This window comes from Rhineura floridana, chromosome 3, assembly GCF_030035675.1.
Source record: "Rhineura floridana isolate rRhiFlo1 chromosome 3, rRhiFlo1.hap2, whole genome shotgun sequence".
NCBI lineage: Eukaryota > Metazoa > Chordata > Lepidosauria > Squamata > Rhineuridae > Rhineura > Rhineura floridana.
The window spans coordinates 67,658,489-67,682,488 of NC_084482.1; the positions used below are offsets into that span (position 1 = coordinate 67,658,489).

General features: G+C 41.5%; 1 protein-coding gene across 5 annotated transcripts in view; it reads left to right on the forward strand.

Annotated features, from left to right (window-relative positions):
- TBCD (tubulin folding cofactor D) overlaps positions 1 to 24,000 on the forward strand; it is a 213,888-nt gene that overhangs the window by 144,050 nt on the left and 45,838 nt on the right. For all 5 annotated transcript variants that reach the window (XM_061616465.1, XM_061616464.1, XM_061616466.1 and 2 more), the window contains exons 19-24: positions 1,381 to 1,461; positions 6,642 to 6,715; positions 7,621 to 7,738; positions 10,082 to 10,142; positions 11,300 to 11,322; positions 23,157 to 23,188. In XM_061616465.1, the coding sequence (XP_061472449.1) occupies positions 1,381 to 1,461; positions 6,642 to 6,715; positions 7,621 to 7,738; positions 10,082 to 10,142; positions 11,300 to 11,322; positions 23,157 to 23,188 (389 nt within the window). The remainder of the gene's footprint in view (positions 1 to 1,380; positions 1,462 to 6,641; positions 6,716 to 7,620; positions 7,739 to 10,081; positions 10,143 to 11,299; positions 11,323 to 23,156; positions 23,189 to 24,000) is intronic.

The window sequence follows — 24,000 nt, forward strand, 5'->3', positions numbered from 1 at the left end:
AGATCCTGCCTCAGTCCACAGTGCATTAGAAGATCTTCTGATGTCTTCCAGCCTTAAAATATCCATGATTTTTAGTTTACTTTTTCACACAGCAGTGCTTAACTAATTGAATGATTCAGTTTATTTTGCCTATAGAGATGTATTTTGCTAATTTGAAATTTTCAAAAATCAAAATTGGCTATTATTTTTAACTAGCCATAGTTTTACTCATGTTCTTGGAGAGGAGGAGAGGTTTCTGTTTTATTTCACTTTCTTTTTGATTGTCTGTTCTTTACAATGTTAAAACATGACTAATGAAATAGTAAAATAAGGCTATGTAGTAGATTAAAGTAGGAAAAACATATAAAGTTCTCTGTTATGCACCCCAGAAAAGTAAGAGAGACTGAACTTAAGAAATAGTTCAGGGTTACTAATCTTCGTTCCTGATTGAAAGACATAATTTTTTTCAGTTATGACATGATGGTGATAATTTCTTTACAGAAATGTAATTGCTCTTCATTTTAGCCCCTTTATTTATATGCCATATTTTCAACAGAAATTAAATATCTTAAATAAGGTGCCACTTAATTTCAGCATTGGCTTTCATAATGCTGTGATAGTTTAAAGTAAAATATTTGTATATTTGGGGGATGAGATAGCTAATGTAAATCAAAAGTTTATTTAGATCAACAATGTCTTCACATATATATATGCATTAGTTGATTTTATCACTGTGACAACAGGTAATGAAGAAACAAAAGCATATTTAATTTTAAGTAAAAATGAAATTCAAAGTTAACATTAATAGTAACACCCTCTGAATTTCAACAGTCAAAATTCTATAAACATTTTTTTTTAAAAAAGCCATTATGCTTACTTATAAGCAAGCTTCACTGGTGGCTCTCTTAGGGATTTCTCAAAAGTACTGTAAATTGCTACCCCATTAGTATAATAGATAAAGATGTCTAGAATTGATTGTTTATTTTTAATCTAGTAAATCAAAACTAGTAATAATAATAAAAAAGTGATTTTACTGGAGCCCTCTCCTGTGCTGAGAATAGTCACTATGTTCCTAGCACCTTTATGAATTCATTCCCTGTTGTGTCTTTGGGAACCAACTACCTCCTGTACCAAGGTAACTGAACCACAGGGATTTTTTCTATGTTGGAAATGCATGTGGGATAGGGTTGCTAGGCCTAAGGTAGGATGTGACCTTCCAATTAGTGCAAGCACATGATGTTCCAGCAGAGGCTTGGGCCACAACAGTTAAGCCTTAGATTGGGGTTAATAATATCATAGTCAATAGGGGAAAATATCTTGGGTTCTTTTTAAAGGGGATTTGAAATAACTTTTGGAACAAATTTTCGTTTGTAATTTTTCTGCTTTTTCCCATCTCTTCAGTGTGTATATTGCTGGATTTCCTGAGTATACACAGTCGATGATTGATCACCTGGTTAACATAAAGATCAACCACTGGGATCCGTAAGTTTAATTATGTTCATATCTGGGAGTACAATACTTTGATCATAAAGTATTGGCATTCTCTGAATTAGATTAGTAGTAATATTGTTTTAAATTAGTTGTTATAAATTGCTAACGTTAGCTGACTTACAGTTATATCTGGTTAAAATCAGGGGTGCTGGTGAAAAACAGATCTTAATTATTTAGGCCAGAATTAGTACAAGCATTTAAATGTGTTTCTCTTTTAGTAATGAGATGAGCCTGTGGTTCAGATGTAACGAGAAACCATTTTTCCTGCCATGTGAACAAGCAGCTTTGAGCTCAAATCCCTCCTCCTCTTTTGCACTGTGAGGAGAAGGTGGGTGAGATCAAGCCAGGATCAAACTGTGATTAGAGAGCCTGGATTGTTCTCTAACAGTCAGGTAAACAAGCCACAGTTCCTCAGGTTGAGATATCATGGGGAAATGTGGTTAGTTTAAAAAGCTTCTGAGTCTTCCTTTGGTGAGTGAAAAAGGAGGAGACGGAATGGGAAACTTGCAAGCTGAAGGCTCACTGTGGCTTGTTGGCATTGTAGGAAACCATGTTTTCCCATTATGTCTGAACTAGGTCTTTCAGTTCATATGCCAGCCTTCTAAGCACATCTACTACATGTTTCCCCATTCCCCTTTTAGGCTTTCCCCCCACCTCTCTCTTTTTTGTGTTATGTCCTTATATTATTTCATAGTGGGGTTTTTTTTAATGACAAGATACTTACTTTTCCCTGTGGTGATGGGGGCTTGTGCACCTGAAGACTACTCCTAATTTCTCCTGACTACAAATTTAAGAGGAGGAAAATCTCTGTACAGGGGCTTTGAACTGTTTCATACTAATAGTTATATTTCCTTTAAAAACTGCAATCCTAAGTGCACATTAGGAAGCAAGACCCATTGGACATAGCAGGGATTGTTTCTGAGCAGACATGCACAGTGCCTATAGTCAAAACAAAATAAGTTTCTCGTTATCCTAATTTTGGTTTTGGATCTGCTTCATTATGAATTTTGTCTCCCAAATAGTTTTTTTTTAAATCAACACATTGTTGACTATGGTAGAGATTTATTTGTGGGTAAGAGTTCCTACAAGCTACTGAGACTGAATCTGTCCAAAGTTTGATAAAATTTTAGAATGTGAGGTGAAAGCTGCTCTTAAAATACTTGGAAGAAACAAATCACCAGGAACAGATGGCATACCAATAGAGCAATAGAACAGATGGCATACCAATAGAGGTGCTACAAGCTACTGAGACTGAATCTGTCCAAATTTTGAAAAAAAATTGTTAACAAATATGGAAAACTAAACATTCAATATATATCCCAATTCCAAAGAAAGGGGATCCCAGGGAATGCAGTAAATATCAAACTATTGCCTTAATATCCCATGCAAGTAAAGTAATGCTCAAGATTCTACAACAAAGGCTTTTACTGTATATGGAGTGAGAAATGCCGGATGTCCAAGCTAGATTTAGAAAGGGAAGAGGCACCAGAGATCATATTGTAAACATACGTTGGATAATGAAACGGACCAAGGAATTTCAGAAGGAAATCACCCTGTGCTTTATAGATTACAGCAAATCCTTTGGTTGTGTAGATCATGAAAAACTATGGAAGGCTTTAAAAGAAATGGGGGTGCCACAGCATCTGATTGTCCTGATGCACAACCTATACTCTGCACAAGAGGCTACTGTAAGGACAGAATATGGAGAAACCAATTGGTTCCCCATCGGAAAGGGTGTGAGACAGATGTATTTTATTACCCTATTTATTTAATCTATACGCAGAACATATCATACGGAAAGCAGGATTAGACCAAGATGAAGGAGGTGTGAAAATTGGAGGGAGAAGTATCAATAATTTAAGATATGCAGACAATACCATACTACTAGCAGAAACCAGGAATGATTTGAAACGAATGCTGATGAAAGTTAAAGAGGAAAGCACAAAAGCAGGACTACAGCTGAACGTCAAAAAGACTAAAGTAATGACAACAGAAGATTTATGTAACTTTAAAGTTGACAACGAGGACATTGAACTTGTCAAGGATTATCAATACCTTGGCACAGTCATTAACCAAAATGGAGACAATAGTCAAGAAATCAGAAGAAGGCTAGGACTGGGGAGGGCAGCTATGAGAGAACTAGAAAAGGTCCTCAAATGCAAAGATGTATCAGTGAACACTAAAGTCAGGATCATTCAGACCATGATAGTCCCAATCTCTGTGTATGGATGTGAAAGTTGGACAGTGAAAAAAGTGGATAAGAGAAAAATGAACTCATTTGAAATGTGGTGTTGGAGGAGAGCTTTGCGGATACCATGGACTGCGGAAAAGTCAAATAATTGGGTGTTAGAACAAATTAAACCAGAACTCTCAGTAGAAGCTAAAATGATGAAGCTGAGGTTATCATACTTTGGCCACATCATGAGAAGACCTGATTCACTAGAAAAGACCATAATGCTGGGAAAAACAGAAGGGAGTAGAAAAAGAGGAAGGCCAAACAAGAGATGGATTGATTTCATAGAGGAAGCCACAGACCTGAACTTACAAGATCTGAACAGGGTGGTTTATAACATATAGTATTGGAGGTCGCTGATTCATAGGGTCGCCATAAGTCGTAATAGACTTCAAGGCACATAACAACAAGAAAATACATTAAAACAAAACATCATTAAATACATTTTTTTAACAAGCTTTCAAGACATCTTTTTTAAAAAAAGGTTTGAAAACATATTTAAAAGCAGTTCCAACACAGACACAGACTGGGATAAGGTCTCAACTTAAAAGGCTTATTGAAAAAGGAACGTCTTCAATAGGCACTGAAAAGATAAGAGAGATGGCGCCTGTCTAATATTTAAGGGTAGGGAATTCCACAGGGTAGGTGCCGCTACACTAAAGTTCAATTTCCTATGTTGTGCCGAACGGACCACCTGATAAGATGGTATCTGCAGGAGGCCCTCACCTGCAGAGCACAGTGATCAACTGGGTATATAAAGGATAAGACTGTCTTATATGATGGTCTCATATTTTGGTGAAGACAGCCTTTTGTGTTTCAAACTGGGCTCATTAAACTGGGGGCAGGGCTGAAGGAAGGGGGGAAGGGGCAAAAGGGAGGTGATGGGAGGGAGGAAGAAGGGCGGGCAGGTTTGATCATTTGCATGCTTATTGAGTTCATTGGGATTTACTCCTGTGTAATTATGCTTAGGATAGGTAAAACTGACAATGGGGAGAGTGGAGGGGAGGGGATGGGGGAAGGGAATGGGGGAAGGGACAGGACGGTTGAAGTAAGGGGGAGGAAAGGGGGAAGAGGAGGGGATAGGAGGAGGGGAGGACAGGTTTGATCATTTGCATGCTTTTTGAATTCAGTGGCATTTACTCTTGTGCAATCCTGCTTAGGATAGGTGGAACTGATCTGGAGGAGGGCAGGAAGGGGGAGGGGGGAGGGAGGGGGATGGGGGAGACTGGATGGGTGGGCACTGGGAAGAGGTGAAGCCCCTTTCCTTTCCAAAAGGAAAACATTGTGAACAGTGTCATTCTTTTGCAGGGTTTCCCTCATCTTTTTATTCTACAGCAGGCACATGTAGCCTCCCACTCAAATTTAAACCAAAGCTGTCCCTGGCCACATCCACACCAGACTTTTATTTCACTTCAGATAGTCATGGCTTCTCCCAAAGAATCTTGGGAAGTGTAGTTAGTGAAGGGTGCTGAGAGTTAGGATATGCCCTATTCCCCTCACAGAGCTCCAAGTACAGAAGAGGGGCTGACTCTTAACTACTCTGGCCACTGGAGCTCTGTCAGGGGAATAAGAGTCTCCTAGCAACTCTCCGCACCCTTCACAAACTACACTTCCGAGAATCCTTTGGGGAAGCCAGGACTGTTTAAAGTGGAATAAATGTCTGGCATTGGTGTGGCCCCCTGATTAGGCAAGCCCAGCAGCTGTGAGTCTGGCCTTTAGAACACTGACAGTTGGTTCCTACTGAGCATGCCCAGCCTTATCACTGAGGTCAATGCTAAATTTGTTAAATTAATTAAAAATCAGCCAGGCATTTTTTTAAACTTTTAAACTACAGAAGATGAAGGTCAGAGTATGGGGCAAGGTCAGTAATAGGATTATAGATACTCTGTGAACATGGCTGATTTTCAATTAATTTCAACTAATTATGAGAACTCCCACAGAAAATGTCTAAAAGGGGTCTGGTTTTTCTCTCTTTTTACACTTTGATTCTCTGTGGCTGTTTTATGTATCGCTCTGAAAGCTTAGAGGGTTGTTAATCAAATGTTTCAGAGTTCAAGACTATACATTTTGTAAGGTTTTGTTTTGAAATGAGTTTATGGGACGTATCAGAATGGCACGGGGGTATTTTCAATTTGACATTGGAATGCGAAAAATCCATGTGGACTATAGTATACAGCCATTCTTATGGTTGTATAATGTTCTGTTAAGTCAGGAGTGGTGAATCCATTGGCTCCAGATGTTGCTGAAATCCAACTTCCATCAGCCCCAAAAAACATAGCCAGTGGTCAAGGGCAATGGGATCTGTAGTCCTGCAACATCCAGAGGGCCACAGATTCCTCACCTCTTCAAGGTATTTTGAGGAGTGACAGCTAATTTGGATTAGCATACCTAACAAGCATAAATTCAGTATTTATTCTATACACTTCAGAAAACAGGCTGATTGTAGTGATCTAGTGGTTTTGTCCTTAAAAATTGTTTTTGAAATTTAGATAGATTATAATGGAGTCTTCCTCTAAATCTATTTTTGTATGCAAATTCTTTCACACTATGCAATCCTGTCTCTTAATTTATGAATGAAAGCTCAAGATGGTGGTTATGTGGTTTACAGTCTTACTAAAGAACTCAGTCACATAGCCAGTTTCTCACAATTCCATCCTGGTATGTAATGAAAATGAACAGAAGCTCTCTGGCCAATGTGTGATCAGTTTTAAGAGGTATAAAATACTCCACTTGAGTCTTTCTTTTTCCGCTAATCTGTTCCATGAGTTCATTTTTATAAGTGTAGCTGCTCTGATTTTCAAGCAAATCATAGGTTGGTCATATTTAGTTAACAATTAAAATACATAGAAAATGTTTTATATAGAACATAGAAATGTTTTTATGAATATACATTGATAAACTAAATAAACACTCACATTTCTTTCCCTCCATCTTCCAGTATTATTCGGGAATTTTCAACCAAGGCTCTGCATAATCTCACACCTCGAGCTCCTGAATATATGACAAGCAAAGGTAAGTACAAACAAAGTTTGTGCTCTAAAGCACCTGGAACCCTGCAGCAACAAATCATTAAATGTAAATGGACTGCCTTCAAGTTGATTCCGACTTATGGCGACCCTATGAATAGGGTTTTCATGGTAAGCGGTGTTCAGAGGTGGTTTACCGTTGCCTTCCTCTGAGGCTGAGAGGCAGTGACTGGCCCAAGGTCACCCAGTGAGCTTCATGGCTGTGTGGGGATTCGAACCCTGATCTCTTAGGTCGTAGTCCAACACTCTAACTCTTACGCCACACTGGCTCTCTTTACAGAAGCTAAATAGAGAAGCAACTTGGATATCTCTAGAATACAAGGTAATTAAGTACCTGTTATTCAGAGAGCAGTTGAATTTCTCTCAAAAGTTTATAAATAGGAGAAAGTTATAAATATTCAAAACTCATTATTCTTAAGACTATAATACACTACAGACTACTTGTTCTGTTTTCTGGGGTGTACTTCAAGTGACAATAGAGGAACTGCTACAGAATACATGTGTGTTGAGAAATAAATACCCCATACTTTATGTGCTCAGCATGTGAAGAAATTTACTAACTCCTTTGGGAAAATTCAAATGCTGGTTGTTTACATACTTTTGTAGAATTTCTCAGCATATGTAAAATGACTTCAGGATAGGGTCATCAAACACGAATAGTGGGCAACAACTGTTCCTTTTTTTGGTCACTTTATTATGGATCCTGCTTCTAGTCTTCAAACTGGAAAGGAACAAGGTCTTGTCTATTTGCCCTTTTTTTAAAAGAGGGCCAATGTTTAAGGAAATGAAATGCTATTACTATTCAGTTTTAACAGTTTCTCTGGGAAAAATGTTTTTAGACAGAAGTATTTGGGTAATGATTTGTAATTATTCATCTTTAACCTCTTGCAGTTTTACCAAAATTGCTGCCTTTGGCAATTGGCACCGATCTTCATACTCGCCATGGAGCAATTTTGGCTTGTGCTGAGATCACCCATGCCTTGAGCAAACTAGCAGAAGAAAATAAGAGGTAAAAAGTCAAAATTTAATTTCTCCCCCCATCGTTTATATTTATTATATTTAACAGTTTCTATTATAATTAGGAAATATTAAGGTTAGGAAACAAAAGGTCCATGGAAATACTTGATTTTCACCAGAGTTGCAAAACTGTTCCCCACCTCCAAAAATTGCATGTCATACATCTCAGATCAGTATCAGTATTCCCAATTATAGTTTTACTTCATCTGATTGTGTTAAAAGAACATACTGATAGATGTGGAGTTAAACTGATATGTTGACAATAAAGTGGTGATTGCCAATTCATCTTATTTCTTCAGTTTCCAGAGCCTGTTGAATATATTTGATGAGTTATATCCCTTAAATACAGATTTATGAGGAATGTTTGGCCTGCTCATGTACAGTCCTTCAGAGGTTTCCAACCCATGCTTTGAAGTGGCATTGCCCTACCAAGTAATTTAAATTTGTTGAGCATTGGAAGCCAGGAAGAGTACATGCGGCTTCCCTTGAAGTTGCAGAAATGGTGCAAAATGCTGATGCAACAGCGTGCAACTGTGTAACACTTATTCTCTAGGACCTGCACTGGCTTCCTATATGTTATGAGGACCAAGGTGTTAATTTTAACTTATGAAGCCCTAAATGACCACAGTAGTTCAAGCATTGGTGATTTCAATATTGGATTACTGCAGTGCACTTTGTGTGGGGCTTCCCTTGCACTTTACCCGGAAACTGCAGTTAGTGTAGAATGATGCAGCCAGATTGCCAACAGGAGTGAGAGAGACCATGTCAGCATATTACATCCTTGCTCAGAGATCTGCACCGGTTGCCAATTTGCTACCAGGCCAAGTTCAAGGTGTTACTGAAGGTATACAAAACCCTTAACAGCTTGGGACCAGTTTACTTGTGGGATCGCTTTACTCCATATGTGCCCACTCAAGCACTCCATTCTGTTACAGGTGCTGCCTAATACTTGTTCCACATTTGTAAGAAATTGTTCTTTTAGTGTGCCAGCACCCACCCTTTGGAACTCCCTGCCTATTGACATCAGGCAGGTGTCTTAAATGTATTCTTTTCAGCACCTTCTTAAAACTTTTTTGTTTAGGCAAGCCTATCCAGACACATAGATATTGATATATTTTAAATTTGTTGAAGTCTGTTGTTGTTTTAATTGTTTTAAAAATGTTTTCTTGTTTTTAACTGTTTTAATCTATAATTCTAATGTGTTTTTTGTAAACTACTTAGAGGTTTTTTTTACAATCAAGTGGTATATAAATGTTATTAAATAAATGCAAGGACCCGTTTGAGTGCCTGTGTATTTTGATGTGTGTTGCTGTATTATGCATTTAGACATTTTTTGCAAACTGCCTAAGGATTACAATGTAAGGAAACACTATCTATAAATTGTTTAATAAATAAATAAATAATGAATGTAAAGATGAATTCCTGTTGACTGCCATTTTCCCAAGGCATTATGGTAGAGTACAGATTGGCATTTCAGGTCTGCCTTCCAAGGGCTACTGTGGTCGAAAAGCAAGTAGCGGCAGTAGAGAATCGAAGAAAAATTAATATAGTACTGTTATTTCTATCAGTGGTTTCCTTGACTTTGGATGTCATTTACCAGAGTATATTAGTGTGCCTCAGAAGGATATTACAAATTAGGTAGGATTTTAGTAAAAGAGCTAAGATATCTAAGGACATATAAATTCATCTGGTAAGGGAGTTAAAAGTGGGAATTATTAAAATTTTAATGGCCACAAATATATGAAATTCACGAGCTTTGGATATGAAACAGTTAATGCTAGATAATCTCACTAGTCAGTACTTCGTGATCTCACAGATCATGGTAAATTCCTATGTACATTTAGGGTTGCTTTTTTCCTTGAAGACCACATTCAGTATTATGTTTAAGATGCATTCAAGCCTAATGTAAGAAGAAGAAGAAGAAGAAAACCAAGAAATCATCTTGTGGCACGTAAAAGACTAGCACATTTATTTTGGCATAAGATTTGTGGACCACAGTTTATGCCAGAATAAATGTCATAATTTAAGTTGCCATAAGACATTTTCTCATTTTTGTTGCAACAGGTAAGGAAGATGATCACATCTGTCCATAGAACTTCTACTGGCCAAAATGCTTAATGTAGATCTGGAAGGTTGTGTAACGCCCCTCAGGGACAGTAGGTGACTAAGGATTTTGACTGACACCTTGGTCTCCAGAGGGAAGAATGAACATCTATACTTTTCTGTTTATGTCCTATCTCTGGCATGTGGGTGCCCAGGATTCGCTCACATGTGGCAGAAAGAAATTCATACAGTAGTCCTCTAATGCTTTCTGCTGTGGTTTTGAACTTGGCAGATCCATTACATCATATTTGGATGAAAAAACCTTGGAAGGACTTAAACAGATCCATGTAGAGGTAGGAACAGTTACTATCTTATGAAAAACTTCATTTTTGCGTTAAAATAGATAATGCACTGGAGTGACCACGTGACACTTAGGAGAGCATTCAAGGATCTGAAACTGTTTTTGCCATTGCATTAAAGTGCTGGCAGTGCTCTTAGGCAGCCGCTGCTGGTGACTGATTCACAGCCGACCAGGCATGCACACCGGAGCCCAGTTTTCTCTTGGCAGGGCCTAAGAGGTAAGAGCAGCCAGATAGCAGTGGGGTAGAAAATAGATCAGCATGAGATCCATACCACAGAACAGTGGGTTAGAGGAGAGACTGATGGCAGCCGTGGGGGAGGGGGACCCCTTGTGGCAGCTAGCCTTGCAGACTGGCAGGGGGCACATTTTGCTGCTCCTCCCAATCCGCTGTCTGCACCAAGGGTAACACACCATGGCTCTAGGAAGAGTTGGCTCTTTACCAGTAATGCAGACTGCAGATAAATTTTAGCTCTTTCTGTAAACTCCTGTCTGAAAGTCTGTATGAGTTAGGGACTGATGGAGATTTATTTTGAAACCTTAAACACACAGAGAATTACCCTACAGTTAGAATACTGTGGGGTGGAAATTCATTACTGGAGCTTCCTAGGCAGTACCAGTATAATAATAATTATGAAAAAATATATTATTTTGATAGCCATTCATAATTAATCTGTATGTATTATCAAAAATGGGTGAAACAATGGCATATTGCATCACAAACATTTAGATCCTTATAGTCTTCTAAAAATGCCCAGTTAACACATATTTAAGAACATAAGAGCCCTGCTGGATGAGGCAAAACACCTATCCACAATCCTCATAGTGGCCAACCAGGTGCCTGTGGGAAGCCCACAAGCAGGACATGAGTGCAAGAGAGGTCCTCTTTATCTTTATATAAGAACAAGGAAAGAGAGAAATCATGTGGGATTTAGACTAAATTGGTGTTTCTCAACTATTACGTAGTGGGACCTATTTGTAAACTTAATCTTTTGAGACCTACAAAGTACTGTTGTTGTGTGGCCTACCCAGGAGCACGTCAGGATCCACCTGTGGATTGTGACCTGCAATATGAGAACCACTGGACTAAACAGAAGTATTTCTTGAAAATAACATTTTTATTCAGCATCTAATATCGTTTTTCTCTTACAGCTTTGCCGCCGGCAATTGTATCGGTAAGATAATTAATTCCAAATAGATTGCTTTGTTTCCTTTTGAGAATGATTTGGGGGGGTTAAAGAAAAAGGCTAATGAAATATGCAGTCAAATAAGAATCTCAACAAAAAAGCTAAGGTGCTTACTTTTATACTGACTGTTCACCTGCATGCTGCTTTTCATAAGGGTAAGCATAGCCTGGCTGGCATGTGGAGCATGACTGCAGGAGTAGCCCAGTCTTAGAAATTAATTCATGATTAATTCATGTTATTGCTACCCAGTGCAATGCGTGGCAGTGTCTTGTAGCAACCTGCATAGGCTGTCTGGTATCTCAGAGTTGCACAACAGGCAAGGGATGCCACATTGGGACCATGGCCAGCTCAAGGTATTTTGCCACCTTAGGCAAGGTGAAAATTTATAATAATACCATTCCCTGCTCTGTCTTGTTGTACAGAGAGAGATAGACAACGGATCATTGGTCCTTGAAGTAGCCAAGAGTTTCCTATGATAGTTTAAAACTACCATTACTCATGTCTCCTTTCCTTGATGCTTCATTTTGCAACATTTAAAATTTAGGACATCAGTTAGGCGAATTGAAAATGCAGAGCCTAGATTAGAAAGGAAAGACTGTCATAACCTGGTCCAGTATGAAACATTCCATCCATTAATCTAAAACACATCAGGTTTTATGCTGTGAGAATTTAACAATACCGTATCCTTAATCATTAAACATTTCAACAAAACTAGGTGGTATGTAGCAAAAAAGGATTTTAAATGTTTAAAACGTAATGCAAGGTCATACTGTTTAATAGCTATTATCCCTGCTTCATTACTCAAGAGATACATCTGTACTATAAGGTTGCACCAGTTTTATACTACTTTGTCAAAGCGTCTCCCAGAGAATTCTGGGAACTCTAGTTGATCCAGTGCTGAAAATTCTGTTAGCTATCATTCCCCTCTCCCAGAACTACATTTCTCTCATGGATGACAGAGGTCTTCACATGGGTACTATAGCTCCCCCTACAGCTCGAAGACAGGAAATGCTTCAGGAAATGTTTTTTGCTCCTCCCTTCCTGCTGAGGCTCAGTTTTCTTTCCTGTCTCAGCTCGGAGCACACCCTTTCTGGCTGTCTTCCTTTCTGGCCTAGCTTCTCCCCTCCCTTTTGCCTATATTCCAAGTTTTTTCAGCCTATCTTCCAGCTGTCTATTTTTCTACTTCTTTTATAATCAATATATATATATATATATTACTTACCTTTAGTTCTCTGTCCTTCTAGTTTCACTTTCATTTCTTCTGCCTTCCGCTCCCTGCAAGCATGGAAAAGACGGCATTTTACTCTTTGAAGAAGAAAAAATATTCAAAAAAGGCAGGGCAGTACTCAGCCTCGGCTGCAGGCAGCTCCCACCTACCCCAGATTCCTGCCAATATTCAGCTGCAGCTGCTTATTGGCGGAGACGACCCTCTTGAGGGCACCTCTTCTTGGATGGACTCCATTGCTCCCTGCAAGCTTGCCAAAGTCAGTGAGTCTCCTCCACTTACCTCCTTACCACAGGGGCTTTTAGCGGAGCTGTTTTTGGCCGCATGCGATGCGGTGCCCGCCATTTTATCCAACAAACACGAGGCGGCCACCATTTTGGATCGGCACTCGCCCGCTGCTTTTCAGGCCGCTCCTGCGCTACAACAAAAGGCAGTTATTCTCACCTGGTGGTCAGAAATACAGAACCTATTGAAAGGAGTCCCACTACAGGATCCTCCCTGAACAGTCATCACCAGCGATGCCAGCCTCCATGGTTGGGGAGCACACTGCCAGGGGCAATATGTTCAAGAACACTGGTCGACAGCAGAGGCGACCAGAAACATCAACTGGTTAGAGTTAAGGGCAGCACACCTAGCTCTTCGGCACTTCGCGCCAATCCTCACCTTTCTGGACGTCCTCATTTGCACCGACAACATGTCGACTCGTGCTTACCTGATCAAACGAGGTACCCGCTCAAGGACTGAACCTAGAGGCTACCTCAATGCTACTGTGGACAGAAAGACACCTGTCCTCAATTTCAGCAGAGTACATCCAGGGTCGCCTGAACATAATGGCGGATTGGCTGAGCAGACAGCAGCTCTACCCAGGCGAGTGGGCTCTGAATGTCATTATTGAATACCATTGCCTAGTCTGCCTAGGGGTAGGTCAAAATGGCTTTCCTCAATTCTCTACCCCGTTTGCAGGTGAGTTGGGGGCTGTCGTCTCAGGGGGAAGGGATGGAGATTACTGTGATTATGGCAGGACTGATTTCTTACTACTACTCTCCCTGGTACTTATTTATATACTATTTTCCATTTTAGAAGTTGCTGGGTGTGCTGGTGGCTTCAGCAGAAGAAGCAGAACTGTGGCTGCTGCTGCTGCCGCCGCCGCCGCCACCATCCTTCCTTCCTTCCTGGCCCTTTAAGCCAGAAGGTTGGGGGATGCTGGAGGAGAAGTTTATTCTGTCATCCTTTTCTTAAGGAGTTTACAGGGATCAGGAGTTGGCCAGATTCAATTAACACACATATTTTCTTGAAAAGTGAGGTTCTCTACCATTTCAGAAGCAAGACTTCCAGTCCACATTTCTTCAAATAGTAATGTGTTTCAAGATGCAGTGGAGAAGGTTTCATAGAAGACAAGCTTCCTCCTTTCCACTCTTACCAGTTTCCACTCCTTTCTCCTTTCCACTCTTACCACAGATAGGCTACCATACTTGCATACACACATCATGATCTGCTTGCTACCCAAATGCAAATGGCTGAAGAGTGTGTGTGCGTGTGTGTGTAGCACCTCCTCCTGATCTTCAGCCCAGCTAAGCCTCTCCCTCCCTTCTTTGTGTACTGGCTATTCATATGCCTGAAGGCTGTGTTTTGCAGATCAGCCCATTACCACTTCCAAGAAGCCAAACTGCAGACACATGTGCTTTACTTGAACAGTGGCAGATGCCCTGGATCCATCAACAGCATACATGTGCTCCCGATACTACTCCATCACATTGTGTGGTGCATTAAATGCACAGCATTCCCTCCTTGAAGGGCAAACACTATGTGACCATCTCTCTCTCTCTCTTTGTGTGTGTGTGTGTGTGTGTGTGTCAGTCAGTCAGTCAGTCAGTCAGTCAGTCAGTGAGAGAGAGAGGTGATACCTTTTATGCCCCATATGGTGGGTTGTGTTGCCTAAATTGTTTGGCCAGCCCTGAAACTTGTACACTTAGAATACCAGAAAATGATTCAACAAAATAATCATGTCTCCTTTTTCCTTCTTCTCTCTGTCCAGCACAGGCTCTGTTTTATTTTCATCTGATGCAGTTGCTGGTTCAGTTGCTGTTCTTTCATGCTTTCAATAATGAGAAGGGAGTATGCGTTCATAAAGGCAGATTTGAGCTTAAATAGTATTTCAAGATTGGAGATTTTATTAGAAGAAGATGTAGAGAAAAAAAGCCATTGATACACGTTAAAACTTTGAGTCCTCCCCCCCCCCATTATATATAAGTACGTTGTAGCAATGTTACAAATAATTCTGAGTTTGGAAAGGTAGGGCAAAGTGTATACTAGATGTGTGCTTAGTTGCACCTTTTGGCTATAAGTTTGTTTTTATGTGCAATGCATGTTCAGTTCCATGTGTGTAAAATGTAGAACTGAACCAGAATTTATGAGAGCAAGATTACTATTTTAAATATGAACGATCCTTTGAGGGAGTGGGAAGCAGCTTGCTTCATTTGGCACATTCGTTAATTTGCCTGAGTCATAATACTTAAATATTTATAGAGGTATTACAATGGCTATTGTACTTGTCCTAAATTCTTTTAATATCAAGGTGGAGCTTGGGTATAATTTGACTTTTTGTCACAAAACACAAGCTTGGATTTGTTGGTTTCATTAGGTGCTTAATAGTGTCTTTCTTATCAATAAGACTTCAAACAAACAAAATAATACTTTGCATAATGGAATTATTCACTTGTGATAAGTTTCAGGATATCAAAATACCTTTGAAATGCTTTATAAAATACTTCGCTTTGGATCATTTTGTAATAGCGAGTCACTTAGCTTGTAATAGGCAAGCACTCTGCTAAACAAGCTGAACTTGTTTTCTAAAGAGCAATCAAGGTGCAGTGCCCTGAAGGTGCCCAGCTGAGAAGTGGTTTCTTTGATTTTGAGAAAATAGCAGCAGCCATTTGTTAAAGGACATCAAAACAAAACAAAACAAAACCCCATGGTTTTATTTGCCTGTTTCTGGAATGAAGATTTCTCTTACAAAAACAGACAAATAATTGGGTGTTAGTACAAATTAAACTAGAACTATCACTAGAAGCTAAAATGATGAAACTGAGGTTATCATACTTTCAACACATAATGAGAAGACATGATTCATTAGAAAAGACAATAATGCAGGGAAAAACAGAAAGGAGAAGAAAAAGAGGAAGGCCAAACAAGAGATGGATTGATTCCATAAAGGAAACCACAGACCTGAACTTACAAGATCTGAACAGGGTGGTTCATGACAGATGCTCTTGGAGGTTGCTGATTCATAGGGTCGCCATAAGTCGTAGTCGACTTGGAGGCACATAACAACAACAAACTTAAAAAAACAAGAGTAATAAGAAACACATTCTCGGAAGACCAAATAATTTGATTTCCGTTTGTTATGTAAATGAGTGACTCCAGCAAAAGCAGTGGAGTTATATCACTGGGATGAAGTAATAGGTCCTTTGTAATGAATAGTGTAGAGGCAGTGGGTTAAGAAACTGTATGCTCTTTCACTGAAAACATTAGGGCTCACAGTCATACAGTGGAATAGATTTGCACTTATGATAAACCACAAAGTTACTTCACAGAACACAATACTTTTGAGACTGATGCATTTAACGTTAAAGACTTGAGGCAGATGAGTGGAGGACCCTCTGTTGACAGGGATGATCTTCCCTGTGGGAGTGACATACAGGGTCCTTTACTAATCTTCTGCCTCCCTCTGTTGGGCTGATAGGATGTGGGCTGGGCTTACTTTGCAGCCCTGTTGTTCAGACTGTTGAGTATTACTGACTTTAACTTGTGCCTGTTACTGGGTCTCCCGGCTTTTTTTCTCCTTTCCTTCCTTTTCCCTTTGTTTTAATTGAGGTTGGGATGGGGGAGAAGGTCGGGGGGCCTATTGTGGATGGGTGCTGTGAACAGTCTGTTTTGAACAGCTGTGCCTTTCACAGAGTTCACAAGTTTGGGTGGGAGCCCCATTTTAAGAAAGTCAGGCACCTCACTCTCAGTGCAGTTGTGTTTTTTGGTAGTAGCACCATTTTGAGAAGGTTGCAGTTTTGTCAGGAGTGCCATTTTGGATTGTTTTTCCCACTCCACTGAAATTTTTTTTACCCTTTTCCTGCATCCTTCTTTATAACCTTCAGCAGTTTTGCAGTTGGTGGTGCACAGGGTGTCATTTTTTCTGCCACGTTTCCCCCCATCCATACTCTGCCCCCCCTTCCAAGTTCGGGTTTTGGCCATAACAGGCAGTGCCTGTTGCTTGGTCTTGTAGGTGGGTTAGCCTGCACATCCTGATTGAGAGGCTTGATTCTGAAGCAGGCTCTGCCAAGTGGCAAATAGGCAGGGGTGCTTCTGTTGCTGCTGATACAGTTTTCCCTCCCTTTGGGTAGGTGGGCGGGTGCTAGACTTCTTGCTATCCAGGAGTTCAGCCATATAGCCGGGGGGAGGTTTCTTGCATAATTCATCCCTATTGAAGTTGTTTAAAGGCAATTCCTTGGAGTTTTCTTTTCCCCTCAAGGACGACTCCTCGTATTTATTGCATTGCTGCCTTGGGGGAGGGAAGCCTAGGGGAATTTTCCCATTTCCAATGATGCTGTGGTGTGCGTGGTGACCCATGGGGGGATGTTTCTGACTTTGTCTCACAAAGACAAAGTCCCCCTCATAAAGGGGCAGGCAAGGATCTTGGGTCTGAGGTTTCGCAGGGGATGCGGAAGTCTTCCTGTGAAAGAGTTTCCCAGTTTTTCCCCCTGGTTCTTGTATTTCTCAAGAACTAAGAGAGGCCATTCTGTCTCAGCCCGCTCCAACTCATGTGATCATCAAGAGGGGTCACTCTTCTTCTTGAAGGAAAGTCTCTAGACTTTCAGCTTTTGGGGGAGTCCCTGGAAAAGCATTCAGTGGAAATAAAGGACAAGAAAAACGATGACCAGAAGGGGTGCCAGAACAGTCCTTTTTGTAATACCAAATGCTTTGCGAAGTCCAGAGGGTATGCTCACTTCAAAGCTTGCTGGGGGTGGGGGACAGTCTGCCTCTAAACAGGCCAGTGGTGGTCCTCCTCCTCTTCCAGGTTCTCCAAACGGGTCAAGAAGCCAGCCTCCACTTGACACGGCCAAGGTCTGGTCTTTGCAGACGAGTGGCACAGCATCACCTCAGACAGGTGGGTGCTAGACACTGTCACAGCCAACTACATGCTCTTATTCTCCCAGACTCTGCACAACTGATTTATTCCAACTCCACAATCCTGGAAACCCGACAAGAACCAGAACTACAGGAAGGCCATCAACCATCTGATTGCCATACAACAGGTGTCCGCAGGAGAGGTGTGGAGTTTATTCAGTCCTTTTCATGGTGGCCAAGTAAAATGGCAGCAACAGGGCCATCTTGAAGTGGCTAAACAAAAGTGTGTCCACCATTGCCACACTGAGGCAAAGGGATTCAGTTACCTCCATTGACCTCTCTGAGGTGTACCTGCTCATTCTTATTCCGCTAAGTCACCACAGATTCCTTGATGTTTGTACAACAAAAGCCACTTCCAATATCGGATCCTTCAACTCAGCCTGCCCTTGGCTCTGAGGGCATTCACCAGGGTGTCGGTGGCTTTGTCACCCACCTGCATACTAGAGGGACTGTCTTCATCCCTATCTGGATGACATTCGGGTTTCATCTTGGGAGAGGTGTCTCCAGGATATGTAGATGACCCTTTGGTGTCTACAGAACCTGGGTTTTGTGGTCAATTTGGAGAAGAGCTCAGTAGTACTCACACAATTTCTCACACACTTGGGGATGCCTTTGGACATGGATCGGTATTGTGTGTATCTGACTCAGGAACAGATTTAGAAGATATTACAGCTTGTGGAGATGGCTGTTATGTCGCAGTCACTGGACCTTATGACCCTGGCTCAGTTTCAGGGAATGATGGTTTCCTGTGACGATCTGATACTGTGTGCTCAGTATCATTCTCACTTCCTCCAGCAGCTTCTCCTGCCTTTCAAGGAGAAGATCATGGAATGGGCAAAAGTGGAGGTAACCCTTCAGGACAAGTTGAGGAATAATTAGGTGGTGGCTGACTCCATGGTGTCTGCTCGAGGGCATGGGTCTGGAAGATCCTCAGCAGTTGGTACTCACCACTGATGTCAGCCTGTACAGTTGGGGCACACACCTGGGACACAAGGTGGTGCAGAAAGTCTGGATCACTCAGAAGCTGCAATTGAGTATAAACTGTCAGGAGCTGAGGGCCATTTGACTGGGACTGAAGTCTTTTCAGGCAGATGACCAAAGGACCCACCTGTTGGATCATACCAATAGCACTTCTGCAAAAGCCCACATGAACTGGTGGGGTTGGGGGGACTCAGTTAAGGGGTCTCATCTTGGAGGCCAACAAAGTTCTCTGTTGGGCAGAGCACCATATCTTGCCCCTCAGGACCAAACATCTGACTGGGATAGACAACCTGATGGCAGACTGGTTCAGCAGAACGTCCAGCAGGGTGTCTTGTGGCAGTTGCACCCTCAGGTATTTGTCCAGCTGTATCCCAGCTCAGCTACCTGGTGATGGACCTGTTCACCACAGCAGGAAACCCTCAGGTGACATTGTTCATCTCCTGGTTCCCGTATGATGGCATGTGACGGGTGGAGGTACCCTGGCCAAAGGGGCTCTTTTATATGTTTCCTCCCTTCTCATTGATTCAGCACGCATTGCAGAGGATACATCAATTCAAGGTAGAGATGATCCTGATAACACCTTATTAGTCTTGCTCTCTATGGTTTCCAGATCTGCTTAACCTGTCTGTGAGGGAGCCTTGGAGGATTCCAGTGAGGGAGGACTTACTTCAGGAGAGCCCAGTAGTTCATCCTCACCCAGAGCTCTTCCAGCTGACAGCTTAGAGGCTGAAAAGGAGAAGCTGGTACAGCTGGGTTTTCTAGGAGTGTTCTTGAAATCCTGCTCTCCTCCCACCGGCCGTCCACAAATAGGGTATGCTGTAGCACTACCAAACAGCAGGCAGTGGCACTCTGCATGTTCTGGCCAGTCCTTGGGGTCTGGTGCTTTATTTGCACCCTCTGTACAAACGTTTCATAAAGAGGGTGAGGTCTAAGTTGCCACAGGTGGTCCATAAGTTCTCTAAGTGTAACCTCAGTTGGTTCCTTATTCTTCTTATGGATCTGCCTTTTGAACCCATGGCAACTTGTTCCCTTAAGCTGCTGACTCTCAAGACAGTGTTTCTAGTGACTTTCAGTTCGGCCAGATGCATTTCAGAACTGGGTGCTCTATCTTCCAGTCCTCTTCTGTTCATTTTTTATTTTCAGAAGTTGATGGTGAAGCCTGATCCCTCCTTCATTCCAAAAATGAATTCGGTGTTCTATTACTTCTAGGAGGTGGTGATGCCCTCATTTTGCCCCAATCCTTTCTGTTTGCAGGAACAGAAATGCAACACCTTGAACATCATGCTCTGTGGGTACCTGGATAGAACCCAGGAATTCTGGAAATCAGAATTCTTCTTTATTTCCTATGCAAGGCCATCAGCTGGCAGTGGATTTTCCACTTCATCCATCGGTAGGTGGCTGGGAGAGGCAATTGGGACAGCCTATGAGGTTTTGGGTAAGCAGTCTCCAGCAGAAGCTTTGGCCCATGCACTGAGGGGAGTGGCTGCTTCGGTTTCATGCCGAGGTGGGTTTCCCATTGTAGACATTTGTAAGGTGGCTACCTGGACTTTTGTGTACATCTTCATGAGGCACTATCGAGTGGATGTGTTTTCTTCTGGTGCTGCATTCAGAAGAAGAGTGTTGCAAGGGTGTGTTCCCACTTAAGCATGTTGCAGAGGAAGCCAGCGCTGGGATGGGGCTACTCTGCTACAACCCTGTCAACAGAGTGTCCTCCACTCTAGTCTGGCAAAAGCAGAACTTTTAGTTACCATGAATTGCTATTTGCAGATGAGTGAAGGAGACTCAACCCTCCTCTTGATTCCTCTACTTGGTAGGTGCTGTCTTGTGTAGTTTGCCACTGAGTTGGAGTGGGTTGTGGCCAGGTCACTTCTGAGTCTGATTAGCTTGCTTTCAAGTTCTTGGGTCATTCTTGAATGTGTGTTTGAAGTGGGCTGTGTGTGTTGTTTGGTAGGGGTTGAGGAATTGTTTCGCTCTGCCAGTCTGAGAGGGATGGCTCCTCCCCCTGGAGAGGAGTCAGAAGGTTGGAAAGGAGCCTTTCTGTCACTCCCAGAGGGGGAGAATCATCCCTGTCAACAGAATGTCCTCCACTCCAATCTGCAAGTAACAATTCACGGTAAGTAAAATTTCCTCTTTCTCTGTTTTGCCAATCACAGAAGTCTTTCTCTGCAGATCGATTTTTCAAGTTAGCACCTCTTTTTCTGTCTGCACTCAACATCACATACTCTTCTCTCGTTTCTTTCACACTCTCCATCACAGGTCTGTCTGCATCTTGTCTCTTTTCTCTTGTTTTGTTCAGTCTCTTTTTACTCTGTTTCTTCATGACCCCTCCTTCACCTCCTTATCTCAACAACCATATGTGTTGAACATGTCAGTAACAGCACACAAGTCTTTCACTCTCCCAGCAATTCACACATGTTGACAGGTGTGTAGGATTGCTGGCTGGAAAAACTGCAACAATCGCCACCTCATGCCTCTCAATACAAACGTATTGATATAGGTGCTTTTCCATCCTCACTGTTAATGGCTTTGGGTGAACGATAAGTATTACTACATACTGTATGTGGGAAAATGGTATTTGATATGTGACAGCCAGTGGTTAGAATTTCAGACTAGGTCTGGGAAGGCTGAGGTTCAGATTCACACATAACCATGAGTGTCACCTTGGACTAGTCACTGTCTTTTAGCTAATCCTCCTCACAGGGTTGGGTGGGAAGAAACATGCACACTGCCCTGAGCTCCTGGAGCAGTATATAAATTCACTAATAGGCAAAAAAAAAACCTTGTGGTTTAAGAACGTACCTATAGCCAACAGATATTTCTGTCAAACTTTAAAAAGCAGGGAAATTGGGCAACTATAGTGAATGCACCAGGGGAGCAGGAGACCTGTCTTCCTCTCTGAGATATTGGACTGCCCTACAAATTGTGTAGCTTGGAAGAATTTGGTAACGTGCCTCTGAGCATATGGTGAGTGGTGGCAACACCTGCAATTACCCCAAATAACAGAAACAAGACATGTGCTATGCTGATCTAGTTTTAGCTGAGAGGAAGCAACAATATTAAGACAGTTGATATAGTTCAGATAGTCACTTTAAATATGTTTGATTTACTTTGCAATTTTAGTGAAGTTTCCTATAGTAAATCATTTTCTTTTGCTTCTGTTTCTGTGAATATGTGAAGTACAGAAAAGAAGCAAAGTAAGAAGAACACCAGCAAACATACAAAAATGTAATTCTCCATCTTTGGAGATGGTAGGTGTTGCCACCACTCACCATATGCTCAGAGTCACATGTTAATCAAATTCTTCCAAGCTACACAGGAAGCAAATAGTGTTTGCATTTTTACAAATTTCTGGGCAGTCCAATATCTCAGAGAGGAGGTCACGTCTTCTCCTCCCTTGGTGCATTCACCATAGCTGCCCAATTTCCCTGCTTTTTAAAGTTTGATACAAATATCTGTTGGCTATAGTTATGTTCTTAAACTGCAAGGTTTTTTGCCTATTAATGAATATTGATTTCTCATTCACACACATAAGGATACTGTTGCTGGCTAGTAAGAACAGGGGGCATTCCCTAGTATAGTAGGGCCCCACTCATACTGCAGGTTACGTTCTGGACCCCCGCTGTAAAGCGGAACTCACTGAATAGAATGGCGTGTGATGCCCGAAAACCGCCATAAAAGTGGAACAACCACTGTATTAGTCTAATTGCATCTAATTGAGACCGCTGCATTAACGAAGCGCCTTAAAGCGAAGTGCTGTAAAGTGGGGCCCTACTGTACCAGGAAAAATATACAAGGTAGCTACACCACACTCACTCTCTTGTGCACCAATATATATTCACTGCACACATACAAACCATAGGCACACATATGTAGCTCACTCACATCCACACACACTTCATATATACATCTACATCTCTTTCTCTCTTTCCCCAAGTGAATCTCTCACATACAAAATACATATTCATAGGTGCCTCCCCTCCCCCTAACACACACATCTCTCACAGACTACACATACACAAATATGTTCTCTCACTCACCCCCCGCCCCATGTACATTTCTTCCACATGCATCTATCCTCTCTCTAACATGGGAATCCACAGGAATTTTTCCAGGATGTGTGTGGAATTTTTTGGGAGGTAGAGAGGGGGAATAAAACACTGAAATGGAGGGAACAGACTGATTTCTCACCAAAAATGAGAAGAAAGGTATCTGCAAATTTTGCCTCATATCTCAGGTTCTAAAAATGCTAGAAATATTTTTTAATAAAAGCTGGAAATCTGGGGATTGTGGTTCATCCCAGGGGCACCAAAGAAGGGCTTTGCAAGTATCATGGCGCCCATGGTGTGTCACATCTCTTTTCCATTACTGTGTTATGACTAGTATCGATATTAATTTGTGTTCTTCAGTCAATATATTTTTCCTTTTTGTTCTTTTTCAGGGGTTTGGGTGGAGAACTAATGAGGCCAGCTGGTATGTCATATGCCACACACATTTTTAATCCAAATGTTTATTATATAACATTCTGTGCTATTATGATTTTTTTTGGTTTCTCGAGTATTTGGTATTCTGGAAATAAATGTACTTTGGAAGTAAATGTTGCGTCTTGAGCTTCTCTCATTTGTTCAGCTTTTACACTGGTTCACCAGGCATGCTGCTAGTCCTTCCTTCAATTTGTTCCCAAAGTCATAGTTCTGTCTTAAACCACATCTTGGCTACTCGTGAATACAAAAAATATTCCACCCCCCAGTTGAAAAATTAAGTGCACAGAACACAAACAGGTTCCAAATTGGCAGTGCTTCATTTTAGCAGCCATCAGTAAACCTGTTGCCCTCCTTATATCTGCAGAACAAGGACTGGGGGCTCGAGCAGAGTTCAGTTGTGCTGATTGATTCAGTTTTGGCTCTGGAAAGCAGTCCTTTCACTTCCCTTAAGCAGACCATCTAGGACCTCATCCCATCTTTAGCACTTGGAATAGTATTTGGATTTACTATAAAAGTCCTCTTTTCAGTCTACAGAAGAGAGATCTGTATGTTGCATCCCTTCTCATTTTTTGGTAATACTCCTTTTTTGATCCATAGTGGAAAAATCTTGGATGGGCTAACCTGTTGTTTGGCTTGTTAGATATCAAGATACACAGACACCTTCCTTCAAAAGTGGTTTGCAGAGGAGGATCTTGTTCTGATGTAGTGGAGCACATGGGTGCTCCAGTTAGAAAGCTCTGTATAAGCAGAATGTTGTTCCCCACTGACTTCAAGTCAAGGAATACTTGCCCAGATTGTATG